Source organism: Varanus komodoensis, unplaced genomic scaffold (genome assembly GCF_004798865.1).
Source record: "Varanus komodoensis strain SLA01 unplaced genomic scaffold, ASM479886v1 scaffold13_1, whole genome shotgun sequence".
Classification (NCBI taxonomy): domain Eukaryota; kingdom Metazoa; phylum Chordata; class Lepidosauria; order Squamata; family Varanidae; genus Varanus; species Varanus komodoensis.
The window spans coordinates 9,723,523-9,739,895 of NW_025335408.1; the positions used below are offsets into that span (position 1 = coordinate 9,723,523).

Consider the following 16,373-nt stretch of genomic DNA (forward strand, 5'->3'; position numbering starts at 1 on the left):
CTTCTCTGGGGAAGAAAGTCAAAGAAGCCTCTTTTGTGTTTGCTTCCCAATCAGTGTTACCTGGCGTGTAATAGAAACGTAGAACAAGTTGTCCCTAACGATCTCAAAAGATTGAGAGCTTCATTTGACTGAGGCTTGGGTTTGGTTCAAATTCCTTTTTATTCGTTTATAATACTTGTATACCACTTAATATATTGAAATCCTTAAGTGGTTTGCATTAAAATGCAATATAAATATAGAATAGAGTAGAAAATAAATAGTTAAGAACATCTAACATATTAGAGAAACAGATTCGTGACAAAGTCCCTGAAAGGTCAGAGAGAGCCTGTGTAAATAGTTGTGTTTTCAAAAGGTATAAGGAACTTAGTGTCGTTTATAGTTTCAGGTCACCTATGACAGAGTGTTCTAAATCCTGAGTGCCACTACTTAGAAGGCCCACTTACGTACCACTAAAGTTTTCTAGGTCAAAACAGCACTATAAAATATTTCTGAAATCTACATTCTGAAATGTGGTGGTGGTTGCATAATCTTTCTTGCTGATTACCCCATTAGGATTAAAGCAGCATATTCAACACTATAGTAAGGATAGTCCTTTTTTTTATATCACATTTTAGTAATGGCCATGCAAGGCTGAGAAAAGGCTTCCTTCCTTCCGTGCTCAATAAAAATATGATTTTGATGAAAGGAAAATTATTACTTTCACTCTGGGGCTATATTGATATTTAGCTTTTGGTTTTAGTTTGCTTGGTTGCTCATTTTAATTTAAAAAACCCCTCCATCATCTAGCTTCTTTGAATAAGTGTCAGTGTTGTATTTGCAATTTACATGTTTTTATTTAAGTGGTTATTAAGCTACAATATTCTATTTTAAGGGTTTTTTATTTTTCTAAATTCAGAGAATGTCAACTACTGGAGGTATAGGCATTTAATTAAAAAACAGAAAGGGGAAAGGTACAAATCATACCCCAAAGAGCACAACTGCAATTAAAATGAAAAACAGGCTGCAATATTAAGCCATAATGGCATTGCTGCAAGAGGCCATTTTTTTACACAGTGCTGACATGTTCAGAATTGTCTTGAGAGGCAAGTAGATGATTTCTTAAATATTCAACATCGGGGGTACCTACTCTGTGGAGAATATACTGTGGCTGCTGCTTTAAAGTGGCTATTTGGCTGTTGTAGTAATTGACTAATGTTGAATGTTTCCTTATATAAAAAGGGGGAGGAAGGTATAAATAGTTCATTGCTTCAGGAAAGTAGACTATTGATTTTTTTTGTTTTTTTGTTTTTTAATTGAAGTACAACTTGAAATACTGGGGTGGATGGGTGGGACTTTTGACCGCCCTTCTGTTAGGAATAAAACAACATATTCATCACTACCAAGCAGCATTTATTTACTTTACATATATACTTCCTAATAGCCAGAAGGGTTCTCTGGGCAGTTTATAATGTTAAAACATGTAAACAAAAACAAAAGTAACAATATCACAATAAAAACAATTACAGTAACCAATAAGCGACAGTAATAAAAAACAACAGCAAGACAGCTGATCAAATTGGCTCATAGGTACAGCAGAATCATCTAATAAACCATATTAAAACTACAAATTAAATTACTAACATTCCTGGAAAATAAAAAGGCTTTCAGCTGGCACTGAAAAAAGAAAAGAGTAGGCACCAGGTGAAATTCTCTGAGGAACTTATTCCAAAGACGGCGTGCTACAACCAAGAAGGTCTTACTCTTGGTCATCACCCCACTTACTTCCCTGGGTGGTGCTCCTAGAGAAGGACCTCAGAGGATGATCTTAGGCCTGGATTGGTGCCTATGGGATAACCTGTTTTCAGATAACCTGGCCCCAAGATGTTTAGGGCTTTAAATACTAGTACAAGTACTTTGAATTGGGTCTGGATTTGAACTGCCAACCAGAGGACTGGAGCGATGTAATCTTGTGGGCCAGTTCCCATTAGCAGCCATGTTGCCCTTTTTTGGATCACTTGACGTTTCCGGACTGTTTTCAAAGGCAGTGCCATGTAGAGCACGTTGCAGTAGTCCAAACTAGAGGTTACGAGAGCATGGGCTACTGTAGCTAGACTTCAATCCTTTGTATTGCACATGTCAGTAATACTAAACTGATCCAAGTTTTGTATAGTTCAGTATCTAAATCCTTGACTCCAGGAAGGGAAAAACTTCATATAAAATAATTGTATATTCATAGGAACTGCATGGACCACAATGGCTACTGTGGGAGGTGTACAGATCATATTTATGTTATGGGGCAAATGGGAACCATGATTCATGCCTTCTCTGTATAAACCCAGACTGGTAGGAGCTTAGCTGGAATATACTTCTTGCAGATTCTGTTGTCCCCCAAATCAAATGTTTTAAACAATTGTGGAGGGGAATTCCGTCTGTAGTGAGTACAGAAACCCCAAAGGGTCCATATAATTTTGATCATTTGGCACTGATATCTGTTGTGGTCACTAAGATATACATCCCATGGAAAGGGCTTTGGAGGGTAAAAATGGCTCCCAGACCTTCTGGAGTTGCCTTTATCTTCATTTAGAAGATGCATTTTGGGATGTGTATAGACTTTTGGATCCAAGTCCTGGATTTCAGCCAAAGGTGAAATGTATCCGGAGTGGTGGTGATAATGTGGTGAAAGCAGCTTATGTAACCCCTTTTCATCCTCACAACACCACCCTGTAAAGTAGGCTGAGTTGAAAGTCTCAGTGAACTTCATGACTGGGTGAGGACTAGAACCTGACTCTCCAGGTTTCTAGTCCAACACTAACTACTGCACCACACCAGTTTATTTCCAGTGTCATTGGTTATTTCAGTTTTTCTGTGCAAATTTATGCGTTTCTTAACTTGTAAAGTTATGGTGAGTCCTGGGAAAATGTCAAGGCCTATCAAATTGATGCTAGCAGTATGTTGCATCCCTGTGTACAGCTAATATTCCAAAACTGGCCTTTACTGTGACTGATGCTTATGTGTAAGGCTTTAATAAATAAAATAAGTGGGAAAAGAGAGATATTCTGCCTAGGACTATGTAAAATGCCGTATATTAATCTCTGTTTTTGTTTGTTTGTTTTTGTTTTAGATGTTCGACTGCTGCTTAATAATGATAATCTTCTCAGGGAAGGAGCAGCTCAGTAAGTATTACTATCTTTGCTTGATTTCTGACTGCTTTCAGTGTGTGTTAATACTGAAGCACTTTCAGGACAGTTTCTAATAGGCCATGTGAGGAGAGTATATGGCCACATCACCTACTGCTTATTCAAAGTGCTTTTTCTTGAATCAAGGGTATAAAAGTTCACCAGTATGAAAATTTATTTTTTCTCAGAAATAAGATGGGACTTCCTATTCAAACCAACTTTTTAGTAGCCTGAACTAAGCTAGGGTTCAAAGTTTGTGATATAGGAATGCAGGCAGCCCTTAAGTTATGATTGTCCAAATTATGAACAACCCATACTTAGGAACAAAATGTTATAAAGCCTATTAATTTTTTTAAAAATTAATGTGAAAAATTGTCATTACTATATAGAGAAAGAGGAATTGAATGGAGAGAGAGGAAAGCCCCCAAAGTGTCACCATAGATAGAGGGGAAATGAAAGGATAGAGAGGGAGGCCTCCAAGGCATGCCTTCCTGTTCCAACTTTCCAGCATTTCCTTGTTGCAAAGAGAAGGTGCTTGTGAGTTTGGAGGGGGACAAGACTAGAGCTATTTGTGGTGTTTCCACTTTCATGGGGATCCTGCACCCCAACCTCTGCAAATGTGGAGGGCTAAATTTATGTTATCCAACTTACACACAAATTCAACTTGAAGACAAATTTGTTTTTGAAGGAGCAGAATTCATTCATAACGTGGACTGCCTGTAATGTTAAAGACAGATACCCACAGCCAATAAACAGCAGATAAAATTGTATAATAACATTTAAAAGAGCATGTTGTGATATTATTCTAACTGGATATCTCTTATTTTTGTCATCTTAGCGCATTTGCACAGTATAACTTGGACCAGTTTACTCCAGTAAAAATAGAAGGCTATGATGAACAGGTTTGTGTGTGACTATTTAAGCTTAAAGTGAACCTGCAAACTGTGAGCAAATGATTTCCATTGTAAGCTGTACAATTAAGATACATTTTAAAACAGTGCTTGAGAGTTATGGATCATGTTCTTAAGGTGTTTGGTTAAGATAATAAGCATAAACTCAGGGTGAATTTGGACAACTGTGTCTCCATCTCATTGTCTGAATAACTCAGTATTAGTGATAGTTAATGAACTACCCAACTGTATTTAACTCTTCTTGTTTGCTAATCACACTGGTACTTCACATATTTTTGTGAACATTTATTGCTGAAACTGTTTCATATTCTCGATAGTACATAGCATAGCTCTGATGATGATGATGATGATGATTGCCATCACTTTATGTGAAACTAGATTTCGCACAGATTTTCTTGGCTTATTTAAACCACAGCAAGGTTGCAGCAGTTATGGGCACCAAGTTCCCAGCTTGAGTTCCTTGTTTGCATCTTCTTGTGTAATTCAAACCCAGTGAAGGTGGCTTGTAGTGGTGGATAAAAAAACCAACCCACAAGGGGCCATGAGTTCTGGATCATTTCCAACAAGCTATCTTTGCTGAGTTTGGATTATCCAAGAAGCTCTGCCTCCCAGTGGTAATTGTGTAAATCATGCCAGCATGCAAATAGCACATGCAGGGTGGTTAAGTAGCCACGGTGGCTTGTTAACCATCTCATGTCTTTGAACCTTCCTTTTATGGTGGACTGTAACTCTGATTTCACCACAGCCTAGCCTCACAGCCAGATTCGGGAATAGTTGTGGATTTACTCTGATACTATGTAGGAGGTCACTACTAGGGTGATTATATTTTGCATACAAACTGAAAGTTCTATTAATTTTGCAGAAGAAAAGAGAAAACTGTAAGGCAGGTTGGAAGCTATCTTGAAAGATGTTTGTCTTTATATTCTATTCAGTAGTTTCAGGGTCAGTGCTATCAAAGAAAGGAAATTAAATTTTAAATGAAGACTTGCTGTACCATTGGTACTGCAGCAACATTATTTTATTTTATTTTATTTTATTTTATTTTATTTTATTTTATTTGCATTTGATCACTGGTTGAATGTTAGTCACTACATGGAAACATGGATAACAAAAGAGTCACAGTATCTGTGTAGGAGATTTGTATTGCAACCTTAAACAGCATTTGTAAAATCAGCCATTTGATTGACATTATACATGATTAAAGCATGCTGGGATAAGATAGTTATTTAAATTCACTCTTACAAGGAGCCATATATAGTTTTAGGTTTAGAGGCACTCCAGGTACTAACTTTTTAATGATATTTTAAACGTAGTTCTGTGATTCTGAGTAGTTCTGAATTGACTTGTTTCCTTTATATTAGTACAACTATTTCCAAATTAAGTAGTAACAGACAGAGTTGGAACAAAATGTTGTAGTATGGAGTGCTTCTCTTTAGGATTCCATCAGACTATACATTTTGTAGGATACTCAGCTTTGATTCCATTTTACCCAATTTTCCTTTCTTACTGGTCTCCCTTTCCCAGTAAGATTTTTGACATTTCTATCACTGCAAACCTTAGAATGCTCCCAAGCTAGCTGATAACTTCCTCTTGTACATCTGTGGTGTTTTATTGGCTGTGCCCCTGAATTTTGAAAAGAAAGGGAATTACTAAATATTTTATATTTCTTTTATTTTGTACACGTTTGCAGTGACAATTCTACAATATCACCTTGATTGTAAAAGCATGATATTTCTATTTCATAAATTGATTCCAAAGTTACCACTTCTTGAAATGCAACATTGGATTTCTGTATATAAATACTTTGACTTTCCCATGAATATTCCCAAGAGCCATTGGTTAGTGCATTTCCAAAATTGCATTTGAGTATGTAGTATATATTAAGATACATTTGTAATTGAAAGCCGTTGATTTACAATTTTTCTACCATTCTATTCTTTTATTCAGTTACTAATGTCTAATTGTAAAACTATGTTTATAATAACCTTTAATGCAGGTTTTAATAACGGAGCATGGTGATTTGGGCAATGGAAAATTTCTGGACCCAAAAAACAAGATCTCTTTTAAATTTGATCATTTAAGAAAGGAGGCTACTGATCCAAAGCCCCATGAAGTTGAAAATGCAATAGAGTCATGGAGAAACTCCATAGAAAATGCCATGAGAGCATATGTGAAAGAACATTACCCAAATGGTGTTTGTACAGTAAGTAGAATGGGTCCTGGTATTTCTGCCTTTTTTGTATTGTCATATTATCTTTGAATCGGGACTGTGTCAAGAAACTTATTCTTAAGGCCTTTGCCTACAAGCCAGGCAGATAACTGAACTAACATGTGTCAGGGATACTCTGAATAAATCATTCACTACATTACATTAGCTGTAATGTAGGATAATTCTTTATATATATATCTTCAGGTATTAAAAACACAGTTGCCAAGTCTTCAGTGATAACTAGATCTTTAGTTTGGCAGCCAGTAGAGATAGAACTTCCAGTGTTTGTAAAAAACTATCAGTAGCACAGGGAAGCGGACTTCTATGCCTTCTACAGAATGACGACAGCCTCTTTCTTATGCTGGGATGTAGCATTAATGTAACAGGTTAAGAACATAAGAGCTCTACTAGATCAGACCAAAGGTCTGACTAATTCAGCTTCTCTTCCCACAAGTAGCCACATCTAATTGTGTTTTAAAGCAGTTAGAGTTGATGGCCTTCACTACATCTTGTGGAAGTGAATTCTATAATTTTAACTGCATACTGTGTAAAGAAAGGCTTCCTTTAATTCCTTATTTTCCGCCCTGTAGATTCACTAGATGAACCCAGATTCTAATATTATATGAAAGGCAGCAAGAGAGAATACTTTCTATCAACATACATAATTTTTATATACCTCTATCATATCTCCTTGCCTTTTTTTAATCTGAAAAGCCTGAAATATTATAGTGTACAAAGAGGAGTTATAGATACAACCTGCTTTCTAATTTTCTTCTATAACGCCTTTCACTGGGCTCTGGGTACAAAACAGATCCACTTATTTTGGCCACTGTGGAACATGAAATGAAAGAATATCATCTTAGTGGTTGTCAGAATTAGAAGTGGGTTACAAGACCAGCCAACATTTCTGGTCCTCTGTATACAACTTTGTCACGTGGCAACTGCTTCTACTCTTTTTGGCACTTTATATGGACTAAATAAAATGGATTGTGTCTAGCTATTGCTGAGCTTTTCTAATTGAACAGGTACATAAATGTCTTATGCATTAGTGCTTGAACTATTTTTCAAGAGTACCAGTGATAATGCCTAAAAGTTAATGTTATTTATGATTAAATTATAGAGTGGGGAGTATATTACTTTAAGTTTTATTACGGCATGGATTTGGAACATAGCATGACTGTTTTCCATTTGTGATTAAGGTATATGGAAAAACAATTGATGGACATCAAACAATTATTGCATGCATAGAAAGCCATCAGTTTCAAGCAAAAAACTTTTGGTAAGTATAAGCTCCCTTATCAGTCATGTTACATTTTATTGTTTTTGCTATTGTTCATACTATGGAATTTTCTTTTATCTTCCTCCCAGCTGTCGCCACTACCTTAGTGTACTCCAGAAGATCCCCTAAGCTCCTAGAGCACAGTGGAGGAGCACAGGGGACTGTGTGGACAGGGGCAGTTCCACTGACTATAATGGTATTTCATGGCTGGACAGACACAGTTGGATTTATCCAATATAGTCAGCTTTCTGTCTTCAACACTATTATACTTAATTTTGAGAAGTGAACACACACATCTATGTGTAGGGTGGGAATATATTTGGAAGAATATTTCATATAAACAGTTGTTGCTTTGTGAAAGAGGCAATACCTCAAATATACAGATATGAAAAGATCTGTGTTTAGGTATTTGCATTACTAATTTGTATTTTAATTGAGGTAGTTTATTTATTGGGTTTAGGGGCAATTGCTGTTTTAGTTTTTAATGGTTTTAATTGTCCGATTGTGAACCATCTAGTGATGCTGTAGTGCAATAGGTGGCATACAGATGCTTTAAATAAATAAATAAATAAATTCCTGGCAAAAGAACTCCCTTTGCTGAATGCATCTTCAGCACAATAGTTTGCTTTATGGATTAACTTAATATGCATGTGGAAATTGCATTTTGTTGTAACCTTCTGCATATTGTTTATGCACTAAGTTGTCTGTAAACTATTAAGGTTTGTATAAACTGTAGCGTGTAATTGAAAACACTAAACTATTAAGTTGATTATAAACTACTGGGTAAGGGCCAAAGCTCAGTGGTGATACTCATGCTTTGCATGCAGAATGTCTCAGGTTCAATACTTGGCATCAACAGATACGGCTAGAAAAATTCCTGCCTGAAGCTCTGGAATGGTCCACCTAGTCACTGATGACAATACTGTGCTTGGTAGACTCAGTATAATGTACCTTTTTATATTGAATAGTTCCTATGTGCCTACATTTCTTTTTTCAGTGTGAACAAAATGTATAAATGGTAGAGATTTGCGCATTCCTTTCCTGGATAACGTATTTTCATTCTTTAATAAAATACTTAGTGCTTTTAGAATTTCTAAGACATAATTTCCATCTTTTATTTTGCTTCACTGGAATTTTCTTTCCTTTAAAGGAATGGTCGTTGGCGATCAGAATGGAAGTTTACAATCACCCCTTCAACCACTCAGGTGGTTGGTATCTTGAAAATTCAGGTAAACTTTCACTAATTTACCAAGATGGTCTCAGTAATTATCATTACATTCCATCAAGGTTTGAAAAGAGTTTCTATCCTTCATTTCTGCCGCAGATGGTTTTCTAGACAGCTTACTATTTTTTAAAATGCATAAAAACTGTAATAAAATAGACAAAATAACAAGTAGTAAAACAAAATTATTTCAAGCCAGCCAGTAATACTTAAAATAAATCACCATACAGATCACCTGAGAAGGAATAGAAAACCAGTTATCATGAACCTAATACAAAGAAAAGTAGTCCCTTTTGGAAGTCCCTCACTTTACTTCTGAAATCAAGAGCACTAAGGGAAAGGGCCTTCATTGATGATTTTAGTTGTCAGAGAGGTTTATGCTGTACCCTGGCCACAGTCCATTTAGAACTTTTAAAAAGTAATTTAATACAGTAATTACATTTCTACACTCTAGAATGCTTACCTACTTCTTATTATCATTATACAACTGTCAATCTTTTTTAAAAAAATTCAAGAAAATATTTATTTTCATGTATCTAATTATTGATGGATTGTTGACAGTTCTTGGGATTTTCAAAAAGTACCAACACATATATTAAGTAATGTTGGATATCAGGTTTTGCAGCAGAATTCCTTCTGCTTTTGGTGTACTCCCTCCCTGCACCCATTTACAGCCTGAAAAGATACATTTTGGACTTATATGTAGCCTCCTTGTTAAAAAACTATGGAATTGCGCTCCTAGTGAGGTCTGCCTGGTTTTTCGCGCCAGATCAAGACCTTTTTATTCAGCCAATATTTTAATAAATAATTTTAGTGATATGTCTTATTTATATTTTAAATGAGGCTCAGCGTGGAATAGTTAATTTATTTTATTCTGAAATACTGTTGTAAGCCGTCCAGAGATGATAGTAATGGATGGCATACAATTATTTTAAATAAATAAATAAAAGTAAAAAAATAAAACCAGAATAAACAACTAAATCTGCAGCCTACAGTGTAGAAATATATACAGTTAGACGCAGAAAGTATTTGAACCTTGGAAACCAGTGGACAGCCACCCTACAAAATATTAATGCTTATTTGTTTGTGTTTTGAGAAGAGTGTTACACTACTGAGTATTCCTAATACATACTACCATTTTCTCTGTGTGGAATTTTTTTGTCATCATTAATTATTTGTACATAGGTTCATTATTATGAAGATGGAAACGTTCAGCTAGTGAGTCATAAAGATATACAGGATTCTTTAACAGTGACTGTAAGTACCTTTCCTTGCTTATGTTGGAAACAGTTATACAGATTGATATTACCGTTCTGATTATATTTTTTGTTCAGCAACCAAAGGCTGATGCACATATTCATGTTTCATCAGTTCCAGTGTTGTTGTTTTTCTTTTTTAACCTGAATATGCAAATAGCACTGCACTGAAAAGTATTGTTAGAGTCATCAGGTGATACTTTATATCTATGATTATTTCATAATTGGTAATTCATGCCTGTGGTATATTACATTATGTTACAATTAATAGAAGATAAAACTTGAATATAATATAGATATTTAAAAATTGACATGGAGATCCTTAATCTTTAAATATGTCATAAAATCTATAAAGTCATAGGCACAAATTACTAGTGCGTATGTTCTTTAGAAAGTTTCACTAACTTGGTTCCCCAATAGTTTAAACTCATGTGACTTTCTTACTGATGATTTTCAGTTAAATTTCTTTTTATTAAAAAAAGTATGTTAATCAGTTTTTCCTACAAGTAGCAGAAATAGTATAAGGGCCAATCCTCCCAGGAGGCTGGTAGCTCTTCTAATTCCATGCAGGGCAGGAGGAGTGTGCAGGTGAACATTGACTGTGTTGTCCTCTTGCTTTGCCTCTGCATCTGGTGCTTTACACATTGGAGTGGAAGGGAAAGACTCTGAAGTGCTGCTGGCTTCTTCCTTTCCCCACCCCATGGAATGCAGGCAAAAAACCTTCCGCAAGGTTTCTCTTACATCTCTGAAGAAGCAGTTGGTGCCATTCTTTCCACACTAGGTGTGTGTCCAGGTGCAAGGCGGATCTGAACATGCAACCCCAGCTAAGACGTTGGAGCAGTTTTACCACCCTGTAGCTGGCGATTTAAAATTCTGTGGCCATCTAAATGCTGTCAAGCAGCCATAGGCTTGCTGTCTAATTAGTTTAGAAGTTCTGTAAGGTTAGACCAAGCATAACCCCCTTGCACAGCATTTCAGTAGGTTTAAAATTTGTGATGGAAATGAACCTTTTTATACATTTAATCTCTCACTGTGTTTTCCCCAGTATTACAGTATTGTTTGTTTGGGAGAAAATCTAGAATTTACATAGGAAAGAACAAGCCAATAAATGTTGTGTTGTTGAGGTAACCTTTCTGTAGTGCTGTCACCTTGCTTAACTGTGAACTAGTAAGTGCTTCACATGGCTATAAAAATTCCACCAATCCTTTTGAACTGAAATTATAATACTGGCATTAGGGATACCTTGAACTATGTACAAATTTGCATACTTTTGCATTTTCCTATGAGTTTTGTCAAATTCTGGATGCCAATACTGGAGAGAGCTACTTCAGATTAGCTGGTTTTTCTAGAAATGTGGTACAGAAAAGAATTAAATAAGTACTTTAGATAGGTTTAAGGAAAGAGAACATACAATTTTTGATTTTTTTTAAATGTAGCACACCCCAGTGCCATCTGTCTGTTTTTGAAAACCTCTGTGCAGCTGTGCAAGAACATAAATTTAATGCTTCTTTATCTGGAACTAGATTAATATTTTCTGGCCCCTATTCGTATATGGTATAATGAAATACAGAAACATTCTTCATTGGAATTCATTCTGGATAAAATAAAGAGAGGTTTCTCTAATGGCTTCAGTTTGATGTAGAGCTAGGCAACAAAGTATAACTTGCCCAAGTTAAGGATGCTGTGAGCTGAAATGAAGCTTACTTCATCTGCTTTTGAAACACAGAGATCAAAGGAGTTACACCAGTGAAATCAATTGCTACTACAGCTTTTGTATTACTACATCTTTCAAGATGGATGCATGTAAGGAAGCTTGGTAAAAACTACAGTAATAAATAGTATGCTAAAGTACTGTGATCAGCTGTGAAGCTTGTCTCTCTAGAAGGTCATCCATGCTTTTTCTGAGATTATTCTTGTTTGGATGTTACATGGTCCCACATTCATTCATTCATTCATTCATTCATTCATTCATTCATTCATTCATTCATTTATTTATACATTTCTATGCCGCCCCTTGCCAAGGCCTCGGGGCGGCTTACAACATCGAATACAAAATACATTAAAACAATGATAATTAAAATATGAGTGCAAAGCCAGACTTTTACCTGACTGATCAAAAATAAGAGCTTATTTGCTGTTTCTAAACCCCACAGCATCCTTCCACATTAAAATATGAATATTAGTGACAAGTGCAACAAGGCAGATGGTCCTGCCTTTATGATATACAAACCAGGGCTTTAATGAGTTCTGGATATCTGAAACAAAGCAAAGATGTTGCAAACAGCTTACAGTTGTTTGCACTGGCCTGGTTTGCATGTTATAATAACCCATGGAGTTGTATGCTGTTGGGGGCAAAACTCTGGGTAGTTTGTTCTACACAAGCCAGAGTTCTGTATTTGCATAAGGCAAATCAACCCGTTTACTGGTGTTCTTTGCAAATCGTGTCATTGTGCCAATGAGCTGGGGAATGAGCAGAACAGTTGATACAATTCCTGTTCTCACTTCTTCTGTGACCTGTCTGAAATTAGTTACGTATATCTTCGTCTAGTAGAGAGGCATGCATGTGGAAACTTCCTAGTGGGAGGAGCTGTAAGCACTGTTGTAGAAAAGATTGGAAAATACAGTAAACAAGAAACATTTGCACTTGCTTTACTCCTGAGTTAACACTGACCCTGTAAGTCACCAGTAAAAATCACACCTGAGCATTCTCCTTCACCATATCCAACATATACAGAGACATATTTGTATCTTTCAAATAATGCTGAGTAGGGGCACATTGTAAAGGTTACTGTGAGTGCTTCTACATTGAGTGAAAATGCTCTCTGAAATGGTTTATGATTATGCCTAAAATAGCCTTTAGTCTCAGACAGAAGATTGCTATACTGTATGCTAATTTGATTTTGAAAATCACCCTCTTTCTCCTAGAATGAAGCCCAAACAGCAAAGGAATTTGTAAAGATTGTAGAGGCTGCAGAAAATGAATACCAGGTATGCAATAAGTCTGCAACATATAGTTTTAGGTACTGTTCTGAGTCTTAATGGCCAATTTTGACATTTCTTCAGTGTACATCCAGAAACAGTCAGAAAATGGGTGTTTGCTATGTGTTGAGTTATTGAAGCCTGAGGTATCTATACAATAGAGAAAGGACAAAGAATGCTAGACGTATACCTGTTCATGCCACTTAAGAAAGACATATGTGTTTCCCAGTGCATGAATTCAGAATGTAAGTATATAATATCTGAAAAGTTCAGTGGAGTCTTCTGACTTTTTAAGCCAAACTGTAAAATATAATTTCATTTTTGGAGAAATTCTTCCCATGGTAATGGCAATCACTGATATTAAATCGTATTTCTGGGATATGGTATAGTCTAACAAATATGGTATAGTCTAACAAATGTTAAGATGTTCTTTTGGGCTTTAGTTGAGCTATGTTATGATAAGACATGTTAAGTTAATCATATTCATATTTAATCTCATCATTTGACCCACACTTGTTTCTAATAAAGGCATCAAAGAAGCTTTGTAAGATAGAAGCTATTCTATCAGAATTTTTTTGTTTCTACATTTGTGTTCTTATCAAGCCATGTATTCTTAAAATATATATATTTTCTACCTTTTTCTATGAACAGACTGCTATCAGTGAAAATTATCAAACTATGTCAGACACTACTTTCAAGGCCTTACGCCGACAACTGCCAGTTACTCGCACAAAGATCGACTGGAACAAGATTCTTAGTTACAAGATTGGGAAAGAAATGCAGAATGCCTAAAATGAAGGTTGCAAAGCTGGCTCATTTTGGTGTCCTTGTATTCAAAATAAAGTTATTTACAAAGGTATTGAAAATTAGGTCACCCAATCAGCATGGGCATTTGCCAGTGAAATCACTGTAAGTAGTTTGGTTAGAACACAAGGCTTAGCTAATTGAACATTTTTTGTTGTTTTGTTTCTCCTTTAAACAGTTATAAAAATCAGTGTAGCTGAAGATGTTGAGAGCTGATGATATATTTAGACTTTTTATAATGACATACCTATAGTTTTCAGTTAAATTAAAAATGTTTTGAAAAAATATTTTTGCAAAAGATTATCCCATGTTGCTTGCTTTCATGCAAAAGGACAACTTCTAGAAAACCATTCCCTAGAAGAAGGGGGTACTGGATACCACCAGTTTGATATTCAGCATGGATTTTAGCCATGTGTACCATTGTAGGAATAATCTATCTCTCTACTGTATGAAAACCTGGGGAAAGCATTTCTATATTCAACCCTTTTCAGTTACTTAGCTAGCTTGGTGTTAACCTTTTTTTAAGGCCAAGGTCTAATGCTGTTTTTAAGGTGTTAAAAATTAAACAGTAGTGCTTATTTTGGAAATGCATTTAGTGTTCTATTCCTGACAGCTACTCAGATGAGTTTGGATTCCATCCGTCTTCAAATTATTTTTACCACACAGCCATAATTGTATTATAACAAAGCATATTGTAATATATATAATCCTGTACTCATTACTGTGTCTGTCAGTTTATTTTTTTCTTGGATTGAAATGTACTAAAATTCAATGTGATATTAAAAATGCAAATTTTCTATTTATTCATGCTTATTTTTAAAACATGATATTCTACATTTAAATAATGATAGGACTCCTGCCAGAGTTGGCATCAAATTTTAAAGCAATCACCTAAACAGAAAAAGAATAGGAAAAAATGATAGGAAAAACCGTAATCAAAACACTAAATGCAAAACACTAAATGCAAAACATTTGGAGGCTATCAAGTTGAGGAAGGCTGGTTTAGGTGCATTAACAGAGAAGAGTTTTTCAGAGATTCTTACCTACAATACTTCAGATGGAAACAGAAGGGCTTCTTTGGCTGTCATGAGTAGATGTTTGTGATGCTAAGATGTTTAAAGCTCTTAGGAAGTCCTGAAACAAACTAGTGAAGCTGGTGCATTTTTTCAAAAAAGTATTACATACTTTAAGAAAAGACTTAGATTTCATTCAAAACTTTTAGCTATTGTTTTTTGTGGCAGATTAAGTTTCTGAATATTTTTAAAGAGTTCTTGTTATGTCTCCAAGTTATGGTGATCCTGGGAATGAGTGTCTTCTAAAATGTTCTATCCCTGACAGCCATGCTAAGCTCTTGTAATTTTTTTTAACGGTAGCTCTGCATATAGTGTGTTGCACCAATCCAGTTTTAGTATAACTAAGGCTTGTATGAGCACGACCTGTTCTGCCCTTTCCAGAAATGGTGATTGACATACCAGCCTAAACTGCATAAAAGCACTCCAAAATATAGCAGCCACCTTAGAATCTAGATCAGTGCTGGCTTCAGTAACACTCCCCTGACTGCATACCTGATCTTCAGCAGGAATATAATCCAGTCCAACAAAGGCTGCGTGCTTGTCACTTGATTAGCTAAGCACATTTTCCCTTATCTAAATTAAGCATCTGTTTGTACACACCTTGTGTTCTACTACTGATCTCAGTCACCAGTTTAGAAATTCTGTCATTTCTCTGGACTGGGGTGGAAAGAGTTGGTCAATGGGGAAGAGAAAATAGGATAAGTATTATTATACTGATGACATTGAATTTTAAAAGATCTCTCTATACAGGTTTATGTAGAAGTAAAATGGACAGTAGTGACCTCTGGGATGTCATTAACCACATTTCTCTGAGCCCCTAGCACTGAGCAGAAGATGCAAGTACTTTGAAGCCTATCTGACAAGTACTCTATCTCAGCAAAAAGTTACTTCATGTCCTGTTCCAGCCAGGCAATCCAGGATAATACCATGGTTGGTGTTTGTCTAGTTCTCTATATAAATCACCTATTCAGTGACTCAGACCATTCAAATCTCCAAAGTGGTCCAGAAATTAGATCAAAATGGACACAGATAACTGTACAAGTGAGCTTGCTCCCAAATGGTATTTTAAAGATTGGCCAGTAATTATCCAACTGGTGAAGAGCTTGTTTAATAGTGGTCTTATACTAGCTTTCTATCAATTTTATTGATACTGCACTTTTTCTTAAGGAAGCACCTGTCATTTTCTTAATGTACTTGCCAAAATTCTGCTTTACAGAAGCTAGAGAGGAAAGGGTTTTTATCCATCTTTCCTCAAAGTACTTCAAGTTGACAAATACTTAGGACTGACATACAGTTTTCTGTAACTTGTTGTTATATGCCATCAGATCGTCTCCAACTTACGGTGACCCAATGAATGAATTCTCTCCAATATGTTCTGTCTTTAATGACCTTTGTAACATGTTATACTTTTTCAAATGGAGCACTAGGTAGAATCACCTGAGATTTCCCAAAAAGTGGAGAGAAGAGGTAGGGAACAGTTGAAAT

The 16,373-nt window shown here is 35.7% G+C and overlaps 1 protein-coding gene across 3 annotated transcripts in view; it reads left to right on the plus strand.

Moving 5' to 3' along the window:
* CAPZA2 (capping actin protein of muscle Z-line subunit alpha 2) overlaps positions 1 to 14,618 on the plus strand; it is a 32,962-nt gene extending 18,344 nt beyond the window's left edge. For all 3 annotated transcript variants that reach the window (XM_044422982.1, XM_044422984.1, XM_044422983.1), the window contains 8 exons: positions 3,101 to 3,152; positions 3,994 to 4,057; positions 6,063 to 6,269; positions 7,475 to 7,554; positions 8,705 to 8,783; positions 9,962 to 10,033; positions 12,958 to 13,020; positions 13,663 to 14,618. In XM_044422982.1, the coding sequence (XP_044278917.1) occupies positions 3,101 to 3,152; positions 3,994 to 4,057; positions 6,063 to 6,269; positions 7,475 to 7,554; positions 8,705 to 8,783; positions 9,962 to 10,033; positions 12,958 to 13,020; positions 13,663 to 13,803 (758 nt within the window). In that variant the 3' untranslated portion in view covers positions 13,804 to 14,618. The remainder of the gene's footprint in view (positions 1 to 3,100; positions 3,153 to 3,993; positions 4,058 to 6,062; positions 6,270 to 7,474; positions 7,555 to 8,704; positions 8,784 to 9,961; positions 10,034 to 12,957; positions 13,021 to 13,662) is intronic.
* Positions 14,619 to 16,373: the final 1,755 nt, after the last annotated feature.